The sequence below is a fragment of the Triplophysa dalaica genome, chromosome 2 (assembly GCF_015846415.1).
Source record: "Triplophysa dalaica isolate WHDGS20190420 chromosome 2, ASM1584641v1, whole genome shotgun sequence".
Classification (NCBI taxonomy): domain Eukaryota; kingdom Metazoa; phylum Chordata; class Actinopteri; order Cypriniformes; family Nemacheilidae; genus Triplophysa; species Triplophysa dalaica.
The window spans coordinates 2,011,734-2,035,186 of NC_079543.1; the positions used below are offsets into that span (position 1 = coordinate 2,011,734).

Consider the following 23,453-nt stretch of genomic DNA (forward strand, 5'->3'; position numbering starts at 1 on the left):
TAATGGAGCAGACACTGGTAAGGAACACACAGCGGTTCCTCTTTCGAGAGCCAGAGGTGAGTAATGGAGCAGACACTGGTAAGGAACACACAGCGGTTCCTCTTTTGAGAGCCAGAGGTAAGTAATGGAGCAGACACTGGTAAGGTGTTCACACAGCGGTTCCTCTTCGGACAGCCAGAGGTGAGTAATGGAGCAGACACTGGTAAGGTGTTCACACAGCGGTTCCTCTTTTGAGAGCCAGAGGTGAGTAATGGAGCAGACACTGGTAAGGAAAACACAGCGATTCCTCTTTCGAGAGCCAGAGGTAAGTAATGGAGCAGACACTGGTAAGGGATTCACACAGTGGTTCCTCTTCGGACAGCCAGAGGTGAGTAATGGAGCAGACACTGGTAAGGAACACACAACGGATCCTCTTCGGACAGCCAGAGGTGAGTAATGGAGCAGACACTGGTAAGGAACACACAACGGATCCTCTTTGGAGAGCCAAAGGTAAGTAATGGAGCAGACACTGGTAAAGAACACACAGCGATTCCTCTTCGAGTCAGGGAGTCAAGCAGCCATGCATGAATATTCAACAAATCCTCTTCAAGTCTGACAGGATGGAGCTGCGCTCCTGTACATCATACACCCAACACACAGCAGTTAGTTAGTTTCAATTTGGCACTCGAGACCAACGAGTATGTCAACTGGGGACACGGGCAGACACACATTTATAATCCCACACATGTGCATGCATCGATCACTTCAAATGGTCACACTTGTTCACTTCACTAAGCGCTGCAACTCACAACAACTCACAGTCAATAAGGTCTCCACTCGCGGTCACAGCAGACTCCCTCCTCTCAATTGACGAAACTGTTCATCCAAACTGTGTGGGAAGTGAACTACAAACACACAACTGGCATTAGAGGCTTCAAACCAGATTTCAATAAACAACTGTTGTACACAGCGGGTACTGAAGGCATTAGGTTTCCTAAGAAGAATTACAGACACTTAACTGCTTGAGGAAGGACCGTAGATCCACTGCCTCTCTTCCTCTGTTAGTATCATCTCCCTTCACGGATCCAGATCCATAAAACCACTGATTTAAGGCTTTACTCTCCGCTCGATACACAGCGGACGCTCACTTCGCCCTTTACTAAGCCCGGCCGGACTGTTTACACGGAAGAACCCGGAATCGGATGTTACATCGAAATCACTCCCACAGGGAAACAACATTGGGCAAAAATAGTTCCGCTTCACGTCACCACGTGACATACACCTACACTGAATATGACTCAGAAGTGTTAATAGAGAGAGCTTTACACTTTGTCATCTTTAAGACTCTTTTAGACAACTTGCTCATGAAGAAGTGATCATTTAGTGCTATCATTAAACCAAACCATGTGTCCAGGGTGCCACATGTAACAAGTAGTAATAAAACATATTATTTGATGTTTAAAATATATCTTTGAAGTTCAATGCATATAAAAATGAACAGTATTTACTTTTAACAATGATCCCAGTGGGCTTTACAAACAAAACTTGTTTTATTATTAAGTGAGAACTTTCTAATTAAAGAAAGTTCTACGTTTGAAGACTGAAGTTTTTGGTTTGAGAAAAATGTTTCAATCATCGCTGGTCTCAAAAAGAAAGAAAATGTGTTGAAATCAGAAATGGGGAGGTGTCAGAATACCTGTTTAAAAGCCTGTGGTGCTGTAGATCAAGTCATCAGTCATCAGTCACAACATGACAATGAGGTTGAACACAGTGGTGTGTGTTGCTCTGGCTCTTCTTCTCAATCTAACAGGTAGATGCAAACTAAAATCTCTCTCTCTCTCTCTCTCTCTCTCTCTCTCTCTCTTTCTCTCTCTCTCAAAAAAATCTTGCTCTCACAAAAATATTTGAATCGGTTTAGACCAAACAAAAATGCCAAAATAAAAGTTATGTAACCAGTATGCAGATGTAAGGGGCTTTTTGGTCCTTGTCGTGTTTTGACTGAGCTGCATAACCCGGTGTCCATTACACCGTCATACAGCATTAACTTTATTTTGAATTAGTTTTTTCTTATATAGGATCTTTTGGTCAGCAAGCTTGTACGTAACTCCATGTGACTGTCAACTCTCAAGATATTCCACAAAGATTTGTTCACTTCATTTTTTTCTCTCATCAGTGTGCTGCCAAGCCTCACTTAACACCAGGATTATTGGTGGAGGAGATGCGACTGAAGGGTTTTGGCCCTGGCATGTAAGCATTTACACAAGCAGGTCTAATATCATTGTCTGTGGTGGGAGTCTCATCAATAAAGACTGGGTTTTGACTTCAGCTTTTTGCTCTAATAATATAAATGAGTAAGTGATTTCAAGAAAAATAAAATGTAAGTGTCAAATCATCATACTGCATGTGGATTAAAACTGACTTGTATTTATAGCGTCGGCAGTTCAAACTTTATAATCTACTTGGGTCGTCTGAAGCAGTCTGGCCCAAACACACATGAGGTTAATAGAACACTGAGTCGTGTCATCACACATCCTAACTATACCAGCTCTACTTCTGACAATGACATAGCACTGCTCCAGCTCTCTTCTTCTGTGGATTTCACTGCTCATATTAAACCAGTCTGTCTGGCTGCTGCTGGTAGTGAGTTTGATGAAGGAATTCAAAGTTGGGTCACAGGATGGGGTGTCACTTATTCAGGTAAGTGATCATTGTCTTAAAATGTCACAACAATTAAAGTATGTCATACAGTTTATATGACGTTTGTATGGAATTATGTTGTCTCTCTTTGTTATGCAATTTCTACTCTAGAGGAATCTCCAGACATTTTACAAGAAACAGAGATTGCAATCGTCAGCAACTATAATTGTAGTATTGTCTATACTAATAGAATCAGTATCACAGACAACATGATGTGTGCTGGACTGACAGATGGAGGGAAAGGCTCATGTTCTGTGAGTTATTAATCATTCATCTTTTATAATCACACTACAGCTCACAGTCTTCTGCAGTAACCTGTAGTTTACCATGTTGATCTAAACCAGAATCTCTTTTACCTTTAACATTATAATCTTCAGATTCAAGATCTCAGATCTAAATAAGATTAAATTACAAACACACTGCAGCACCAAACCAAAATCTCTTTATCTGACATTACACAGATTTAATGTCTATAACAGTTGTTAATAGTTGAACTAAAGGTGTGAATATAATCTGTTTGTCATTGCAGTATGATAATGGAGGTCCACTGGTCACTAAGCAGAGCTCCAGGTGGATTCAGGCTGGAATTGTATCTGTGGGGTGTGACAGCAGTTTACCGAGTGTGTTCACCAGAGTGTCTAAATATCAAGACTGGATCAACACTCAGATAGACAACAACCAACCTGGATTTATTACATTCTCATATTATAATAATAACACTCTTGATCCGATTAGCTATATTCCTGATATTTATGACATCTTCAGTGGAAGCTCACCTGATCTTCACTTATTTCCCTTTTACCTCACATTCACCATCATCTCTCTCATCTTCTGTCCATGATTTCAGTATATTTGGTTGTGGTTATTTGATAAAGATTTACATGAACATTAATTCATTTTGCAGACGGTTTTATCCAAGCAAGAGATCATTCAACACTTTGTCAACATGTTAATAAGAACTGGTAGTTGACCAGGTCATGTTACAAGAAAGATAAAGTGAGCAAGGGAGAGAAACATTTGTGTTTAGGTATCAAATATGTGTTTCTTTGGATAAAAGAATGTGCCAGATAAAAAAAGGGGAAATGATAAAAAAATATTTTATAACCATAAATATATACTTTTTAGAATGAACCTTTAATAAAAATTTTAAACATTTGTGTATTTTACAATATATTGTCATTTGATTTGGGAAATAATTTCAATCTTTGGTGTAGAACAGATCGTTTAAAAGACTTTCTGGCTTATGAAAATTTTAGGCTCCCGGTTCAGATTTTATTTTTAAATAACAATATACCTCAATTAATCCACTTCTATTGAATAATTTATAGTTCCTGACAATCCACTGACATCAGTGTACATTGCATAGAGAAAAACTTTCAATAAAATTATCTTATAGCCGTTAATTCTCTTTCGTTTTCCTCTAGTATTATATTGATTAAATTTCTTCTTATGATGTATGTAAAGCTGCTTTACAACAATGAAAATTGTGAAAAGAGCTATATAAATAAAATCAAATTGAAAACTCTCTCAACTTCAGGATCTATAATTCTGTATTGAGATCTCTAAACAATCAGTCTGTGTTGAAATGTCATCTATTATATTTTATGTTTTAGATTAAGATGTAAAAACATGAACCGTTTTAATTACTTATAATAAATACACATAGTTGTTTATGAGAATGCTTTTGGCCATGTTGTGAAACATGGATTTGACATGATATTGCATTATACATTGTGCTGAATCACACCTTTGCTTAACATGACTTCTACAAAATAGAAGAATAATACATTTTGCACTTCTAGATAGTTTTTTTCCCTATCCTAATTAGTAATATATATATATATATATATATATATATATATATATATATATATATATATATATATAGCTGCAATAAAAAAAATAAGAAACCATTCCTTTTTTCATTTAATTTGCATTTCTAGATGTATTCTGCCCTTTCAAGACCTCAGGAGTGACAAAGTCATCCAACAGCATTTTAAAAGTGAATTTGAACTGTTTGTTTCTTTGCAGTATTTGAGGCCTGAAAAAATATAGAGCATCTTTTTGGTTACATCACTCCTTTCTCCAATTTTCATTTTCTGAAAATAAATGCAAAAAGGAATGTATTCATTTGAAATTTGATCAACATATTTTAAGTAGTCCACATAATGAAACAAAAATGCTCAGTTTATCTGAACACCTAGAAATAGTCGATTGAGAAAAACTGAAATGGTGCTTTGAAAGTCTCTTATTTTTTCTTCAGCTGAAGGCCTTTATATTATAATACAATACATTAAACATACATCATTTATTTTATTTCTCGTCATTTAATTCACATCTATGTACTTAGCAAAGATTACAAATTCACTCAAACCCTGATTTTTGAGCCAATCGTGGGATAAAAATAGCCCAGGATTCTTCAGACTACATCACTTTCCAACATAAAGAAACAAAAGCATTGTCTCAGTTTGCTGTTAAATATTGAATATTAAATGTTAAATATTAAATATTGTCCCGCGCTGTAATTTTAAACAATGAGTGCAGAGCGATGTGAATAAATGGCTAGAGACACCGCCAATACTGACAAGGTTCCAATTATCATGGAGTACTCTTCCTAGTGGCCTTCTTTCAGTATTGAAGTTTGCACAGTTGTTGAGATTTTGATCTAATTTATCATGCAGCAGTAGCCCAGTTTCGGATCACAACGCGAACTATCTTTGCTTGGAGAAAGATATGTCTGTGAGTTTATTTACTATCTGTAAGTGTTCTGTGTTAACATATTGATTATTGGAGGTGAAACTGTGATCGATATAATGATAATTAAACAAAGCGGAGTGATACAAACAGTCAGTGAAGCGGTTCACCAGCCCGTTCCTCTGATGATCCTGGTTAAATATCTCACGGCTATCAGCCAATCAGATTCGAGAACCAGAGAGAACTGGTGTGTAATTTGCATTGTATCATGGGAAATAGTGAGTGAACAAGCTTACATCGGATGTACACTCAAAGTCAGAATGCCTTGTGGGTAAAAAGTAGCAAACGTAGGGGATTAGTTGTTCACTCATAATTCCGACAATAGTCAGACACCCGATATGATGCACTTTATAGGAGATAGGGGGGAAATTCATTCAGACACAGCTATTCTGTGGGGAGACTGATGAGTAGTATTTGGTGTTTGCAGAGAGACATCCAGATCGGTGGTGGGGGTCCCTGAGGACCATTGGGAAACACTGATAGGGAATCCTGCTTATCTGTAATTGAACATGGTCATTTGTTTATTTATATTTGGTATATTCTTTGTGTTTACAGAGCCACACATTCACCTACAGTTGTGTTCAAAATTATTCAACCCCCACCGAAATTGATTGTTTTGGTCGGTTTGACATTGATTATGATCATTCAGTCATCCTGCTTACAATTAATTCAAAGAGGCACGTGTAGGTCAGACAAATATAACATAACATTTATAATGAAATAACCACAAATGTCTTTTCTGAGCTCACATCATTATCAGTTTTATTCAACCCCCAAGTGACATTCAATCTTAGTACTTAGTACAACATCCTTTTACAGTTATAACAGCTTTTAAATATGAAGCATAGCTTGACACAAGTGTCTTGCAGCGATCTACGGGTATCTTCGCCCATTCATCATGGGCAAAAGCCTCCAGTTCAGTCACATTCTTAGGCTTGCGCACTGCAACTGCTTTCTTTAAGACCCACCAGAGGTTCTCAATCGGATTTAAGTCTGGTGACTGCGATGGCCACTTCAAAATGTTCCAGCCTTTAATCTGCAACCATGCTCTAGTGGACTTGGAGGTATGCTTGGGATCATTGTCCTGTTGAAAGGTCCAACGTCTTCAAAGCCTCAGGTTTGTGACGGACTGCATCACATTGTCATCCAATATCTCCTGGTACTGAAGAGAATTCATGGTACCTTGCACACGCTGAAGCTTCACAGTACCTGCAGAAGCAAAACAGCCCCAAAGCATGATTGACCCCCCGCCATGCTTCACAGTAGGCATGGTGTTCTTTTCTTCATAGGCCTTGTTCAAACATAGCGTTGATCCATGGGCCCAAACAGTTCTAATTTTGTTTCATCAGTCCACAGAACACTATCCCAAAACTTCAGTGGTTTGTCCACATGACTTTTGGCATACTGCAGTCAACTCTTCTTATTCTTTGGGGACAGCAAGGGGGTGCGCCTGGGAGTTCTGGCATTGAGGCCTTCATTACGCAGGGTGCGCCGTATTGACTGAGCAGAAACTTCAGTACCCACATCTGACAAATCTTTTCTCAGTTCCTCAGCAGTCACACGGGGACTTTTCTCCACTCTACGCTTCAGGTAGCGCACAGCAGTAGAAGTCAGCATCTTCTTTCTGCCACGACCAGGTAGCGTTTCAACAGTGCCCTTTGCCTTGAATTTGCGAATGATGCTTCCTATGGTGTCTCTTGATATGTTTAACATCTTTGCAATCTTCTTATAGCCATTGCCCATCCTGTGAAGAGTAATCGCCTGTTCTCTTGTCTTCCTGGACCATTCTCTTGACCTCACCATGTTTGTAACCACACCAGTAAATGTCTAGAAGGAGCTGAGTATCACAGTCATTTTAAAGCTGCCTAATTGGTGCTTATTAGGCTTTATTGCTGCTCCCTGATATCCGCAGGTGTTTTCAATACCTGATTGAAAACACTTCATTGAACCTCTGTTCTTCAGAGTGGTAGTCTTTAAGGGGATGAATAATTATGTCAATGAAGAATTCACTAAAGAAACATTTACTACTGTATTACAAAATTGATGTCATTTTAGTTGCATATGGTTCTTTAAGAAGTCCTTGTAGGATTTCATTCTGAATACAATTACAAATGTACACTAAATTCCCTTAAACCATTTACAGCATTGGGGGTTGAATCATTTTGAACACAACTGTACATTCAAAATAGTACACAATAAATAATCTTAAACTACATCCCAGTGTGAGACTACTGTGGCAGTCAAAATAATCTGAGCCATAGGTGAGATAGCAGAGTGAAAAGAAGGTTTGACAAGGTGTGATGTTTGTGACAGCAGTGTTTATTATGATCACAGAAACATAACAATAAGGTATGCGTTATTGTGGATTGTCACCATTGTCTAGTTTCATGCACTTATTTCTTACGAAGATATCACAGTCATAACGCTGCTTTGACCGCACAATTTGGCACATGACTAACACAACATTTTGGAAATGTCTTTGGAGCAGCCAGACATCAGCGTCTAAATCTGTTTGATATCGATGAGAGCTTTTAGATTCATGACAGAAGGAAAAATTGTATTTTGTAAGTTAACGAAAGAAGATGGGGAAAGGGAGTGATTTGATTCTCTGATGTGATGTCCCAGCTAGCAGGGAATGTTTTTAGATCATTGGGTAACATTACCTACATGTTGTATTTGTGTTTTAAAGAAAACATTTCATTATAATGTTTAAATATTGTTGTACGGATATTTTATATTTTAAATAATGTTCCTAGAAGGTTAAATGATAACTTTAATATAACATTTTAATTGCAACATTCAGATGATGTTTTGAGAATGTTATCTAGGCCACAAATGAAGTTCCATTGTGTCAAAGAATAATCATTCTTACTGCAACAATCCCTAAAAAATTTGAGGATGTTGCTAATTCTGAGATAATTACTTTTTTTGTTTATAATTTATCAAATGTTCCTGTAATTTGTCACGTTTTGCATGCAACATACATAAAATGTTTTGAGAATATGCAGTGCTCAGCATAAATGAATACACCCCCTTTAAAAATTAATATTTTAGACAATACCTTAGTGAACACAAAAAACAATTACAAAATGTTGACAAGATTAAGTTTTATATAACAACTGTTTAACTTATAACATGAAAGTAAGGTTAAAAGTATAGCAATATAATAAATTTCAGTTTTACTCAAATTAGGGTGATGCAAAAATGAGTACATCCCACTGAAAGTCTCTGGAGCAAAGCTAAATTTTAGACTACATATGTCTAATTTAACACAAATTCTACCACGGGTGAGTCTAATTATTCATTACACAAGTGTCCAGCAGACAGTTGACTGTAAAAGGGTGTTAAACCCCTTCCTGTTTCATGCTGTCAGCAACGGCACCACATGGAAGAGAAATGTCACAACACCTGAGAAAGAAAACAATTTCTTTACACCAAAAAGGTGAAGGCTACAAGAAGATCAGCAAAGCTTTACGTATCAGTCAGAAAACTGTAGAAAAATTGGTACAAAGTTTAAAAAAAAAGATGGAACTGCAACCATCTCACAGAGACGTCCGGGTCGTCCACGGAAGTTAACACCTCAACAGAAGCGTCTTCTGATGATAACGGTTGAAGAAAAACGGCATGCAAGTTCACTGCAGTTATCTATAGAAGTAGAAAGCCAAACAGGGGTGACTATTTCCCTTGACATAATACAACGCACACTGCAGGGAAATGTCATGCATGGGTGCAGTCCACAAAAGAAGCCTCTCCTAAAGCCCAGGCACAAAAAAGGCTGGCTAGAGTTTGCCAGGGCCCATGCTGACAAAGATGAAGACTCCTGAGACTCTGTACTCTGGAGTGATGAGACCAAGATAAATGTATTTGAACTGATGGCTTCAAAACTGTATGGCGTCACAAAGGTGAGGAACACAAAGAAAAATGCATGGTGCCAACAGTGTAACATGTCATTATGTGGGGCTGCATGAGTGCTGCTGGTGTCAGGGATCTGCATTTTATTGATGGCATCATGAATTCACAGATGAACTGCTCTATATTGAAAGAGAAGATGCTACCAACACTCCGTGCCCTTAGTCGTCGTGCACGTTTTCAACATGGCAATGATCCTAAACTCACATCTAAGCCCACTGTTGGATTTCTGAAGAAGAAAAGGGTAAAAGTGATTCAGTGGCCAAGTGTGTCTCCTGATCTGAACACAAACCAACACCTTTGGGGAATTCTGAAGTTGAGCATCACTCTCCATCCAGCATCCAGTCTCTAAAGTGGTCATTCTAAATGGAAAAAGATAGATGTTGCAATATGTCGCCAACTTGTTCATTCCATGCCTAGAAGACTTTGAGCTGTCATTAAAAACCGAGGCCACACAAAGTACTAGATTTAGTCGTTTTTCATGTGGGGTGTACTCATTTTTGTATCACCCTAATTTGAGTAAAACTGAAAAATGTGTAGTCTTGGTTATATTATTAACCTTACTATCATTTTTGTGTTCATTGAGATGTTGTTTAAAATGTTACATTTCAAAAGAGGTGTATTCATTTACGCTGAGCACTGTAACTGGACTGAAATGATGGAATGTTTTTTATAAAATGTCCCTGTAATGTGACATGTTAACAAAAGTAGATTTTTTTTGACTGCAACATATTCAGGATGTTAACAAAGTACAACATTCATAAAATGTTCTGAGAATATTATTAATGGTGGCACATACACTCAATAGTGTCCTCCATACTCTATACTCTATAAAGGGGTCATTTGACTCGCCTAAATGAATATTATTGTTTGCTTTAGATGTAATACAATGTGTATACACGATTTAAGGTTAAAAACGCTGTATTTTCCACAAACCGTGCATGTTTGTATCTCCTCTTTGCTCCACCTCTCTGAAAAGTGATAATATTTTACAAAGCTCTTCAATCTGAAAAGTGAGGTGTGCTATGATTGGCCAGGTCACTAGTGCGTAGTGATTGGTCGAATACTGCACGGAAATGTTGAACCGATGTTGAATTCAGTTGATATTTATCTGCGTCTGCTTTATGTTAATTTCAAATCCTGAATGCAAGATAACAACTCAAAACATTTGAAAGGGTTCTTTGGACCCCCTCCAATTAGGACACGGACCACTAGGGGTCCACATACCCCAGGTTAAGAAACACTGTCTTATTATATTATTTATAAGACAAACTTCATAGAGTTCCAGCAGTTGACCTTGAGCTCATTCAGTGTTCATGAGGATCCTTAAAGTGTGAAATGATCACATGACACACTGTCAGAGGTTTGTGTAATGACTCATAATAACCAACATACTCATAATGACCAGTAAACACACCTGCTGAACACACAACATTCATATCATACAATAAACTTTAATGTCACACAGGAAATAAAAATATATTGTTTATTAATGAAATATATGCGTATCGCACAAACACATGAAAAATCAGCTCATTATTACCAACAGAACACGGATGAAGTGAATGTGAAAACAACATTAATACACAAAATCAGGAAGCTTCAGTTTGTTTATTTTTCTGATGAATCCTAAATTCAACAGCAGTATTATTGTTTTCATCATCAGCAGAACACTCACAGAAACGATGATGATGATGATGACGGAGAGATCTGAAACTAAAACAATCAAATACAAACATGGAATTACATGTCATTTTATCGACATGCTTTGGTCAACTCCATGTGTGAAAAAAAGTGGAATGATGTCTAAACTGAATATTTACAGAGATGATGTTTTTCATCAGGATGATTGATTCTGTTCTCATGTGTCATCAAATTTACACAATATTTATTACTTGTGAAAAATGGTCTATTAAACGAATGTAGTCTTCTTTACATTTCTTCTCATTCTGTTCATTTATCTCTCATCAATTTGTGTCAGTTTTGATTTCCTGAGAAACTGCTCACGGTCAAACTTATCTCAGACTTCATCTGTGGTTCAGATCTGCTCTGAGAAAATGAGCTGCTTTCTCACGCAAACCAGAATTCACCAACAAAGCAACAAGGCTTCGTTATGATGTGCCATCATATTTAAATTTAATACGCTGATCTGTGTGTTGCAATAGATAGACAACGTTTTAACTATGTCAGTAAACTACTGTGAAACATCAGCACATGGTTAAAAAAAATAATCCCGAAAATCCTACGGCCAGTTGAAAAAAATATGTGACGTATTTAGATTGTTGATTTGATGCAAATTAAACTAAATTCTCTCACCTCTGGTGACGTTTAAATGCACTTTAGTGATGATGTGAGATCCACACCAGTATATCCCAGAATGCTCTTCTCTCAGATGACTGATGTTTACAGTAAAGACTCCAGTAGATGTTTCATCACTTAAAGAGAATCCATCATCTCTGATTGACTGTAATGAAACTCCATCATTGACACACATTGAGACTTCATGTGCTTTACAGAAGACTTTCTGATATTCAGCGTGATGTTTGCACTCCATTGACATGTTGTCTCCTTCACTCTTATTCAAGAGAAGTTCTTTAAAGAAGAAATAATAAAGATTCACATTCAAACAAAGTCAGTTTTTATATTCATTATTAGTGAAAATGTCTCTCACCCTGTTTGATGATAATAATGAGATGAGTGTAAAGATAAATCACGTCTGTTTCTAATGTCACTGCACAGCAGTATTTCCCAGCATCCTCTGCTGTCAGTCCAGTGATGTTCACACTAAACACACTTGCTGTCATGTCATCATTCACAATCCATCTGTTCATCTCCATGAGAGTATTTTTATCTGTACAACTCTTCAACAGTTTTTGTGATGTTGATGTATAGATGGGATCATAAGGACAAATGATCTGAGCAGATCCTCCTTCATCTCCAAACACTGGAGACACTTAACACACAAACCGAAACGTCATCGATCATCAATACAAACAAAGACTGTATGAATTAACATCAGATGTTATTGAGAGTTTCTTCTACTCACTCATAATGTGAAGATGAACAGCAGTAAGAATGGAGTAACTGTAGGAGGTTTTGTTGAGATAAACTCCACATAAATAAACTCCTGCATCTTCTAATCTCACATCAGTTATTCTCACACTGAAAAGATTATTTTGTGTGTCATCGTAAGTGTTCAATCTTTCTTTTTTTGTTTTTACATTAGTAGAGGAAATAAATGTTTCAATCATTTCATTTCCCTTTTTCAATATGATCTTGTCATCAGATTTATAATCTTGTGAATATTGACACGTGAAGTTTGCAGTTTGTCCAGTATTCACCATCACTCTCAGTGACGCCCCACAACATGAATCTGTCAATCACATATGAAGACATTTATTTCACAATTATCAGAAGCTTTGACATGATCAGTAGATACTTCACTCATGTTTATAATAACTCACCGTCTTTCACTTTCAGAATTATTTTAGTAGACCATTTGTCATCAACACCAATCAGGTATTTTCCAGAATCCTGTGTGTTCAGATCTCTGATGAAGATCATTAAGTGTCCGTTTTCTGTGCAGAACAGAGTGAATCTTCTCTCTTTAATCCATTTTCGACTGTCCTTGTTTTTTATTAGGATATTCCATTTATAATTGTTCCAAATGTATAGATATTGTTTAACATCACTATGCCAAAGTTTGTGTGAATCCACAAGAACACTTCCTCCAGAATATCCAATCACATCGATGCATCTCACAGCACCTGTCAATCAGATTGATAGTGTCAGAAAGCTCATCTAGTCTTTCATTTGTGTGTCCAGTGATATAAATGAGTGAAATAAGTGTATGATGACATGATGAGAAAGAGAAAAGTTGTGACCTGAGATGATGAAGAAAGTGAAGATGAGGAGGATGTTCATTGTGACTTGAGTTCAGCTTCACAGCAGCTCTGTTGATCTTCTTGATGCTGAATGTTGTCTGTGTGTCTCTACATGTGACTGCTTGACTTTCTTCCTCTTTCTTCATCTCTTATTGTTGATCATCAGCTTTACTGGCCCCGCCCACTATCACCAGTGACTCAACACGTCATTCATCACACTCAAACAGCGCTCTCTGGCTGCGAATACAATTAACGTATTTTACAAAGGGACATTCTCGAATATTAAATGTAAAAACACACAATTGATGTCACACTGTAGTTTACTGCTGATTTTATAGTCTTCAAAGGTTACTGTTTTGACAGCTAGTCACATGCTCGGAGTCCGCGTGCTTCACCCCGCCCCTCTGTGAGATGCATTACACTGTTTATTAGGTCTCACTTCCTCATTAATTTGTCGTGTGATGCACATGTTTAGATAAGCCATTAAAATGTGTTTTCATTCTTCTCTCGTTTTCAGTCATCTTCTCTATTCTTCTTCAACTCTCACACAAGCGTCTGAAGCTCTTCATTAGTGTCTGTGTCTCAATGTTTTCTGCTACAGCTGCTGAACATGACAAAAACACCCACTTCCCATTTTAACTTCCTCTGTATATGTCAAAACCTCTAAAACGAGTGAGAATAAGAAGCTGAAGAGGCGAGTGACTGAAGTGTCAGTGTGTGATCTGCTCTCATGTCAAACTCTTGATCATTTGTACAATAAACAAAGTTCATCATCATACCAGCATCACTATTATCTCAACTCAATACAAATCAACAGCTTTCTAAAATGAGTGTGTTCTCAATATAATTCACTTACCATAATGTGAATGTAACATGTCCAGAAAGAAAAAACATTTGGGGCAAGTTCACAGAAATGTAAGAGACCGTTGAAATCAGGAAATGAGTCCGTACATGATTTGAACACTTTGTTTAAAAAGCTACCACGCACAAAGAGCTATCACAGTCCATTCTGAGGCAAATACATTCTGTTTTAGACAAAAATGTACGATATATGAAGTGAAATGTGTTTACTGCTATGATAAAGTGTACAGTAAGTTTTGTGAATTTTTGTTGTTGTGTAATGAAACAGGACTGACTGAAGACTCGACCTGAACTGAATAATTCAGACATCTGAATAATTCAACATAAACTTTACCAGGAACTAAATTCATTCAAAAATGACAACACATTTCCAACAGATAAACTGAATAAAGACATACAAATAATGAACATGAGGTTTTTATTATAAAATAGTCAACAAACAAATCTCAACTGTGAAGGACCTGTGGGGCCTTTTAAAACAATATGTGACAAACAGTTAAACTCCACATAAACAGGACGGATGGATGGACGGTCCACAAAACAGGAAATACTGCAAATAATTAAACTATGTTTTCCAAATCATAATGGAACTTTGACTTTAGATAAAACACGTCAAGTATTCACAATAAAGCATATTAAAAAAAATGCATATTTGAATAAATATGGTCGTGAAACATTCTGTCTTCTCTTATTTTGAGACATAAACTGAAAACAGATTTAAGTACCATACATCTGATGTAAACTGTTCACATCACCCCAACATTGTCTTTAATGTATCCCTGAAAGCACATTTTCTAACTAAAGCACTGCTCACTGTCTGTCCTTTAAAACTATGAAATATAATTGAATGCACGAGAAGGAGTGTGATGGGGGTCTGTATCAGGATGGATGTGGTGAGGCCTCAGCCCACAGGCCGAGTGCAGAGGACAGAATAGTTAGTGCCGTTCTGATTCAAACGTCAGTGAAGCGGTTCCTGTTGTGATACTGATGGAATATCACATGGCTCTCAGCCAATCAGATTCGAGAACCAGATAGAACTGTTGTATAAATATATGTAAAAAACTGTTTTCCTCCTATATTTATGTATCCCAATGATTGACAGTAGAGTACTCACAACTATCCAAACTATTCCTCAATCTGACAAGATCAGAACCGACAGAGGGGATTGTGGGTAATCGTGCAGAGGAGTAAACAGTGTTATTAAAATCAGAGGGGATTGTGGGTAATTGAGCAGTATCATAAACAGTGATAATAGCATCGGAGGGGATTGTGGGTGATTGTACCATGGCATACACAGTGTTTGGAGAATCAGTACTGCAGACTTCATCTCCTCTGATGTCTTTAACCTCTGTGTAATCACAAGATGCTCGAGAAATCTGAACAAATAAAGAGAAAAAACAGCTCTGGAGATCTTCTCCATTCAAGATATTCAAGAAAAACACAGGAGTTGAACTCACCTGCTCCTTGTGAACTGGACCAGCCTGAGATCGTGTCACTGTGGAATTATAAATAGGCAAAAACACATTTAGTTATTCATCCAGAATGCTTGACATGTCACATCTGTACTCATCATATCATATATTGATGTATATTCTCTGTGTTGTGTTATTATTTTACACTTGACTGAATGTTTGTGTTTATTGTTGCAGCCAGCAGGAGGCGATAAAACAATCTTCACAATTTCTCAGATACAGGAACAGTCAACATATTGTGTGTTTAAAGCAGAATGAGAGTGTTCACCTGCAGTCTGATGTCTCTTATAGAGAATCACTGTCATCAACAACAGACCAATGATGATCAGAACCAGAACCACAGACAAACTCATAATCAACAAAGTGTCTGAAAATAAACAGACATTCAATATGACAACGTGACTTAAGATAAAAGAAAAACAACAACGGTGTGTAAGAACCTGATATGCACCTGATGATCTCTCAGGAGATGCTGACGTGACTGCAGATTGATTTTTTGAGAAAGTTGAGGATGATGATGTCATGACCAGTGTTGACTGAACTGATGGGAAAGACGATAAGAAGGATGATGGTGATGATGGTGATGATGATGTTGTTGTTGGTGGTGATGTTTTGTGATCAGTTGTGTCTAAAACAAAGAAAGCACAGTGATGGTGTTTGCACACATGAGAGGTACTTCCCTATTCTGGTTTTAAACTTCACAGAAGTGCCAACATCTTTCACACATTATTCAAACACATGGCTGGTGTCCTCATACGCGCTTACCCATAAATAAAACCACAAACTGCTTCTTCTCAGCAAGATAAAACTTTCCTGCAGACTTGAAAATAAGAAAATATCACTTGTTAATATTCAGTGTTAATATTCAGTGTTGTGGATCATGTGTCATCACCAGTGACAGTGATGTGTACTCGTGTGATGAAGATCTTGTATCTGTGATCCTCAGTCTGAAGTGCACACCAGTATTCTGCTGATCTGTGATCAGTCACATTAGTGATGAAGAGAACATCATGATCTCTGTCTCGTGTCTGTCTCACATGAGCACATATATCAGCTCCAGATGACCTGCAGAGAAACTTCATGTCTGTCCTGTGGGATTGTGGGTATTTACAGCTGACATTCACAGATCCACCTGAAGGAACTGACAGACTGATGATCTTCTCACAACAGTCATCTGTTCAAACACAAGTACAGTCAGTGTGTACAAACAAAGTGTTTGTCTTGATTGTGTTTTTAACAGAAGCATTCATGTATAAGAGAGACTAAACCCATCAATATTCCACATCTGTTAATTCATTTATGTTATAAGCTGTGGTGATATAATGTTCAGTCAGCTGGTCATTATCATAAAATAAACCATTTCACTTCGATACAAGACCCTCCTGTACTAGATTCATTATTCCATATATCAACACAATTTTATGAAAATTAAATAAAAAATAAAGCTTATTAGAATGATGAAAAGCCTTTTTATGTTCAGTGGTTGTGATTCACTTTACAAGTCTTCATGTGTTACTGTAACTACAGTCATTACAGTGTTTGATATGATGATGTTTTCATGAGTTTAAGAGCATCAGAGTTACTCACCTTCTGTAACATTCAGAATCACTTCAGTGTAGATATCCCATAAAGATCGGTCAACTGCACAATAGTATGTGTCTGAATCATGTTCATTCAGATCAGTGATGGTGACATTGAAGACTGATGCTGTTGTGTCATCATACAGAGAGAACCTTCCACTCTTAAACCATTTATTTGTAATATTAGTCTTGATCAGATCAGAACACTTTTGTGTCAAGTCTGCACTAAGTCTACAAAAATATTTTGCATTTGTTGAATATCCACTTTCATAATGACATGTGATGGTGACTGCTCCTCCTGTATATCCCGTCACACTGAAGCTCAGAGCTCCTGACAGAACAAAGAGTTGAAGATTCATGATTCATCTCTGAAGATAATGTCAGTATATGAGCTGAAGTTAAAGACGTTTGTTCTTCTGTCATCAGAGAATATGAAGAGATTCTTACCAGGAATCATCAGCAGTGTGAAAGTCAACATCATCTTCATTCTTCTCATGTATTCAGTCATCTTCTCTGGTATCTGTATATTCAGTGCTTTAATTTCAATTCACAATGCTTCATTGTTGCAAAGCAGCTTTATAGGATTAAAGACAAAAATAAACAATTAATTAATTCTTCATCTCTCTAACAGCGTCTTAAGGCGTGTTCTTGTGTTTCAGTGTTTCCGGATGCAGCTGCTGAACGTGACAAACACGCCCACTTCCTATTTCCTTCCTGAGAGAGAGAGAGAGAGAGAGAGAGAGAGGGAGGGAGGGAGGGAGGGAGAGAGAGAGAGAGAGAGAGAGAGAACGAGAGAGAGAGAGAGAGGGAGGGAGGGAGGGAGGGAGGGAGGGAGAGAGTGAGAGATAGAGAGAGAGAGAGAGAGAGAGAAAGAGAGAGAGAGAGAGAGAGAGAGAGAGCGAGAGAGAGAGAGAGTGATGTGTTTTATTTTATTTATTTATCTTGAAACATTTTAATTATATTTTGAAACATAAAATAATGTCTACACAGCCCTTTGGCGGACAAACATTGTCATGATGTCTATGGTAACTGTATTGAGTAATGTGACATTTCCAATCACACAGTCAAACAGCAGACTTTATTTTAATGTATTCATTTAACATCAAAGTTTATAGAATGAGGTTTTAAATTCTGCATCTTTATTTGAGCTTTCTGGCTATGCAGTTGAATTTATTATCGTTATCAAAAGAAAAGAAAAGAGAAACTAAACGGTAAATCTTTCAACTCAGATTGTTCACTGGTAAGTCACATGTCTGGCTGCACTAATTCTAGACTGAACAATAAAACACCCCAAAAATAAATAAATAAACAGATTAGAACAGAATAGCCAAAACAAGATCTGTTCTAAAATGGTATATCGCCCTCCAAAGTGAACTTCTGGGGGGGAAACAACCATGGTCGCCATGTTGAAGGGTCGTTCCAAACTCAATTGCTCATAACTGGCCACTTCAAAGGGCCCTTCAGAATGAAAAGATTTTGAACCCTTCAACCCTTGAAGCTCTCACTCTAGAAGGTAAACACATTGAAGGGCTTAGGGCATAGGGATGAGGCCTTCGAAATGGAGCTCAGACATGGACACAAGAGTGAAGCTCAGTGCTGTCCTCTAGTGGTGACTGCAGTGAAGTGAATGTGAGAGCAGAAATTCAGCACCATGGAAACTTTATCGATGGCAAAATGTTAGATAACTTTCCCTGAAAAATACAAGTGAAAATCTTACAGAATTGCTGGAAAGGAATTCTGATTGACTTTCAGATAACTGTTTAAAACAATAAGACACTGATCCTCTTTAATAAAACTTACCACATAATGTTACGTGCTCTTCCTGCTATAAAACGTGTTTGTTTATGTTAATTTATTATCTTTGTTGGGAAAACATTTTGAAGTTGAATTTGTTACTGTGTAATCGAGGAGCAGCATAAACAGTGTTAGAACAAGGGGAATTGTGGGTGATTTAAGAGTATTATAAACAGTGTTAGCGGACCAGTTCACAGATGATGGATGATGCCACAGGTGATGAGTGAAGGTAAAAATGGTTTAATCAGACAAACCACAAACAAAAAGGGTAATCCACAAAATAATAATAATACAGAAGAATAAACATCCAAAAAACAAATTATCTAAAATGGTAGGTAATCCACAGAATGATAAAAAACAATACGAGCAAAAACATCCATGGAACAAGAATACACATGTTAATTTCCACAGAAAAACAGGTATGAAACTAGGTAGAAAATTTACAACAAGACTAAATTTTCTTCAAGGCATGACCAAACACGATGGGTGAAGGAGAGTACATATTGTGTCCGAATAACGAGGAAGATGGGGTGCAGGTGAGAGTCAATGATGACGAACAGGTGCAAATGTCAATGAGGGACAGGTGAGGGAGCGTGGCAAAAGTAACGTCGTTGGGCTAAAACGGGGAAAACAGGATTAGGCACCAAAGGAAGTGTTAGAGTTAGAAGCATCATAGGGAATTGTGGATACCTGAGGAGTATCATAAACAGTGCTCACAGCATCAGAGGGGATTGTGGGAAACTGAACAGCTTCATAAACTCTTGAGAGAAAGGGAACTAATCCCGTGTAACACATCTAACATTGATTACACATGTAGTATAGGGCATATAAAAATAACGGTTTAACATAATTTAGAGCTAATGATGGGCATTTGCTTGCAGGGTGTGAAATATCAGAGAGGTTTAATTACTCAGGCAGGTTTATTGGTGAAGACTGTAGACTACTGTTGTTCTGATGTCTGTGTCTTCATCAGAATGAAGGTCAGCTTTATCACAAGCATTAAACTGCAGAAAACACAAAGCATGAGAAGTTTGTCCCAATTCAAGAAAACAGGTGAATGAACGCATGGATTTGATTTCACGTTTTATTATTATAAGTATTTGATACCATCATTCTGACATTACAGAAAGACGTGACGTTTACAGCAAGACTTCATGAAACATGTTTTAAAACAGCACGATGGTAAAACAGCGGATGATGACAACTTACCTCAACTGTGTTTATGAAGCTCAGGTCTGACCCTTAAGAAAAGACAGAAACATACAAACAAACATTTTTAAACAGATTAACAAAATGATGGAGGCATATGCCTATATATCTGGCTCCCTTATGCACATTTACTGAAGGCCAGTTGAGGGAGATAAAGCTCTGCTGGCCCCTGACTTTCCATAGTAGAAATAAAAATGACTATGGTCATTACTTTAAAGGGATCATGTAGAGGGTGATTTTCAATTTTCAGTAGGAAAACATCAAATTCTGAAGCATCAGAAAACCGCACAATTAAACTGAAGACATGAACAGACTGAATAACCGTGAGTATGTCGAATGGTCAGTAAAAGCAGGGGAACTCCAACGAGCAGCAAAAATAAAACCACAGAGATGATAATTATAAAAACACCTGAAACTAAGAGAATCTGTTATATAGCAAATTGGATAAGTCGTACATTTTATAACACATATTTACATAAACAATGACCTTTTGAAAAATACCTGTTGCTTTACCAGCTGAAGTCAGTGCGATGTTAGTTTGTTGGATTTCTGTGAACATTGAAGTTTCCAGTGTAGGAAATGATGGGGATGATGAGGATGATGGTGATGATGAGATCTGGCCAACAAGCATCTCTATAAGAATGAAGTATTGTATGGAGCGATTTTAGTCTCATTAATTATTCACGCGTAAAACAAGATACACACATGCGTAAACAGTTTCGCATGCATAAGATCTAATTTACGTGCACATAGTATATATTTACATTTACGAAAAGCAATTCACGTGCGAAAAACAAAACTATTTTCTCACAAAGTACGTTTCGCAAACATACAACTGCGCACAAAACTTTCGAAAGGTTAAAATGTACACGTTTGTCTTGTTATGCGAATTTGCAAATTGTCACTCAAGTGTGAATCGCCTTAAACGTGTGTGTGTGTTTTTTGAGACTCTCCTGGCAACGCAATCCCTCCGACATGGGTTGTCGTACTCTTTAGCCAATCAGATTCAAGCTTACCATTCAACCAATCACCACCCGCTGAGGGCCCAGGACTCAAGGAAAACCGCACGTTAATCAATCCGCAATCAAGCATGGCAGGCGAAGAGCGGGATGCACGTGGAAGTGAAATAAAGTCTAAAATAATGGTGTAATTCATGAATTTGCACCGTTCTTGTGTCAGGAACAAGCTTGATCGCCTTTATTAAAACCTGGAAAAGTACAGTCGGTCTGCGCAGAGCCGTTTTCCTTGAGTCCTGCGCCCTCAGCGGGTTGTGATTCACTTTATGAGTCTTCATGTGTTACAGTAACTACAGTCATCACAGTGTTTGATATGATGATGTTTTCATGAGTTTAAGAGCATCAGAGTTACTCACCTTCTGTAACATTCAGAATCACTTCAGTGTAGATATCCCATAAAGATCGGTCAACTACACAATAGTATGTGTCTGAATCATCTTCATTCAGATCAGTGATGGTGACAGTGAAGACTGATGCTGTTGTGTCATCATACAGAGAGAATCTTCCACTCTTAAACTGTTTATTTTTAATATCAGTCTTGATCAGATCAGAACACTTTTTTGTCAAGTCTGCACTAAGTCTACAAAAATATTTTTCATTTGTTGAATATCCTCTGTCATAATGACATGTGGTGACTGCTCCTCCTGTATATCCCGTCACACTGAAGCTCAGAGCTCCTGACAGAACAAAGAGTTGAAGATTCATGATTCATCTCTGAAGATAATGTCAGTATATGAGCTGAAGTTAAAGACGTTTGTTCTTCTGTCATCAGAGAACATGAAGAGATTCTTACCAGGAATCATCAGCAGTGTGAAAGTCAACATCATCTTCATTCTTCTCATGTATTCAGTCATCTTCTCTGGTATCTGTATATTCAGTGAATTTCAATTCACAATGTGTCATTGTTGCAAAGCAGCTTTATAGGTTTAAAGAAAAAAATAAACAATTAATTAATTCTTGATCTCTCTAACAGCGTCTTCAGGCGTTTACTTGTGTTTCAGTGTTTCCTGATGCAGCTTCTGAACTTGACAAATACCCCCACTTTCTATTTTCTTCCTGAGAGAGAGAGAGAGAGAGAGAGAGAGAGAGAGATAGAGAGATGGAGAGAGAGATAGAGAAAGAGAGAATGAGAGAGAGAGAGAGAGAGAGAGAGATGGAGAGATGGAGAGATGGAGAGATGGAGAGAGAGATAGAGAATGAGAGATAGAGAGAGAATGAGAGATAGAGAGAGAGAGAATGAGAGATAGAGAGAGAGAGAATGAGAGAGAGAGAGAGAGAGAGATGGAGAGAGAGATAGAGAGAGAATGAGAGATAGAGAGAGAGAGAGAGAGAGAGAGAGAGAGAGAGAGAGAATGAGAGAGAGAGAGAGAGAGAGAGAGAGAGAGAATCATGAGCTGTATTTGTACACACATTTTACTCACACATTTAACACAGACATGTGAAGGTAAAACAGTAAAGGATTTCACTTTATTTTTTTAAACGCGCCTCAATACATATTTTCAATGGGTGGGCTCTTTGTGCATGTTAGAGCATGTGTTTTATTTTATTTATTTATCTTGAAACATTTTTATTTTATTTTGAAACATAAAAAGATGTCTACACACAATTTCTAGACTGAACAATAAAATTCCCCAAAAATATATAAATAAACAGAATAGAACAGAATAGCCAAAACAAGCGGTCCGTACCTAAATGGTTATCGCCCTCCAAAATGAACTTCAGGGGGGGAAACAACCATGGTCGCCATGTTGAAGGGTCGTTCCAAACTGAGGTGCTCATAACTGGCCACTTCAAAGGGCCCTTCAGAATGAAAATATTTCAAGGGTACAGCTGATGGACACTTGGTGACCGTATGAATCTTTGCGTGGCAACAGCATGGGATGATGACACAGAAGAGCACTTCAAGAAACCGTTGTTTGGTGCCCTACACCCTTCAACCCTTGAAGCTCTCACTCTAGAAGGTAAACACATTGAAGGGCTTAGGGCATAGGGATGAGGCCTTCGACATGGAACTCAGACAAGGACATAAGGTTGAAGCTCAGTGCTGTCCTCTAGTGGTGACTACGGTGAAGTGAAGGTGAGAGCAGAAATTCAGCACCATGAATACTTCATCAATGGCAAAATGTTAAATATCAGATAACCGCTTTAAACACTAAGACACTGATCCTATTTAATAAAATTAACAACATAATGTAACATGCTCTTCCTGCTATAAAAAAAATCCTTGTTCATGTTACTTTATTATCTTTGTTGGGAAACATTTTGAATTTGAATTTGTTACGGTGTAATCGAGGAGCA

General features: G+C 37.6%; 3 protein-coding genes and 1 long non-coding RNA gene across 8 annotated transcripts; 1 reads left to right on the plus strand and 3 right to left on the minus strand.

The window, feature by feature from the left end:
- Positions 1-1,726: 1,726 nt before the first annotated feature.
- On the plus strand, positions 1,727-4,207 carry LOC130437898 (chymotrypsinogen A-like). Of its 2 annotated transcripts, none has more exons than XM_056769552.1 (5): positions 1,727-1,789; positions 2,153-2,330; positions 2,411-2,676; positions 2,788-2,930; positions 3,206-4,207. In XM_056769552.1, exons 1-5 carry the CDS (start codon positions 1,729-1,731, stop codon positions 3,515-3,517), a joined length of 960 nt encoding a protein of 319 aa, XP_056625530.1. In that variant the 5' UTR covers positions 1,727-1,728; the 3' UTR covers positions 3,518-4,207. The 2 variants fall into 2 exon arrangements, with proteins under 2 accessions (XP_056625530.1, XP_056625537.1); XM_056769559.1 differs by having other exon boundaries at positions 1,729-1,789; positions 2,153-2,226.
- A 5,436-nt stretch (positions 4,208-9,643) lies between these two features.
- LOC130437599 (polymeric immunoglobulin receptor-like) lies at positions 9,644-13,330 on the minus strand. Of its 2 annotated transcripts, none has more exons than XM_056768990.1 (6): positions 13,224-13,330; positions 12,804-13,106; positions 12,386-12,712; positions 12,011-12,292; positions 11,656-11,931; positions 9,644-9,701 (listed from the first exon to the last, which is right to left on the minus strand). In XM_056768990.1, the coding sequence occupies exons 1-6, from the start codon at positions 13,261-13,263 to the stop codon at positions 9,697-9,699; spliced, it is 1,233 nt and encodes a 410-aa protein (XP_056624968.1). In that variant the 5' UTR covers positions 13,264-13,330; the 3' UTR covers positions 9,644-9,696. The 2 variants fall into 2 exon arrangements, with proteins under 2 accessions (XP_056624968.1, XP_056624959.1); XM_056768981.1 differs by lacking the exon at positions 9,644-9,701 and adding an exon at positions 10,812-11,055.
- A 1,155-nt stretch (positions 13,331-14,485) lies between these two features.
- Positions 14,486-17,797, minus strand: LOC130437651 (CMRF35-like molecule 2). 3 transcript variants are annotated; one of them, XM_056769080.1, is made up of 8 exons: positions 17,584-17,797; positions 17,144-17,467; positions 16,594-16,730; positions 16,322-16,376; positions 16,008-16,184; positions 15,825-15,923; positions 15,542-15,579; positions 14,486-15,460 (listed from the first exon to the last, which is right to left on the minus strand). In XM_056769080.1, exons 1-8 carry the CDS (start codon positions 17,642-17,644, stop codon positions 15,164-15,166), a joined length of 1,188 nt encoding a protein of 395 aa, XP_056625058.1. In that variant the 5' UTR covers positions 17,645-17,797; the 3' UTR covers positions 14,486-15,163. The 3 variants fall into 3 exon arrangements, with proteins under 3 accessions (XP_056625058.1, XP_056625048.1, XP_056625067.1); XM_056769070.1 differs by lacking the exon at positions 16,322-16,376 and having other exon boundaries at positions 16,449-16,730; XM_056769089.1 differs by lacking the exons at positions 16,322-16,376; positions 16,594-16,730.
- A 3,914-nt stretch (positions 17,798-21,711) lies between these two features.
- On the minus strand, positions 21,712-23,300 carry LOC130438425 (uncharacterized). Its single transcript, XR_008909331.1, has 3 exons — positions 22,844-23,300; positions 21,949-22,211; positions 21,712-21,832 (listed from the first exon to the last, which is right to left on the minus strand). It is a non-coding gene; the product is annotated as an uncharacterized LOC130438425 (long non-coding RNA).
- Positions 23,301-23,453: the final 153 nt, after the last annotated feature.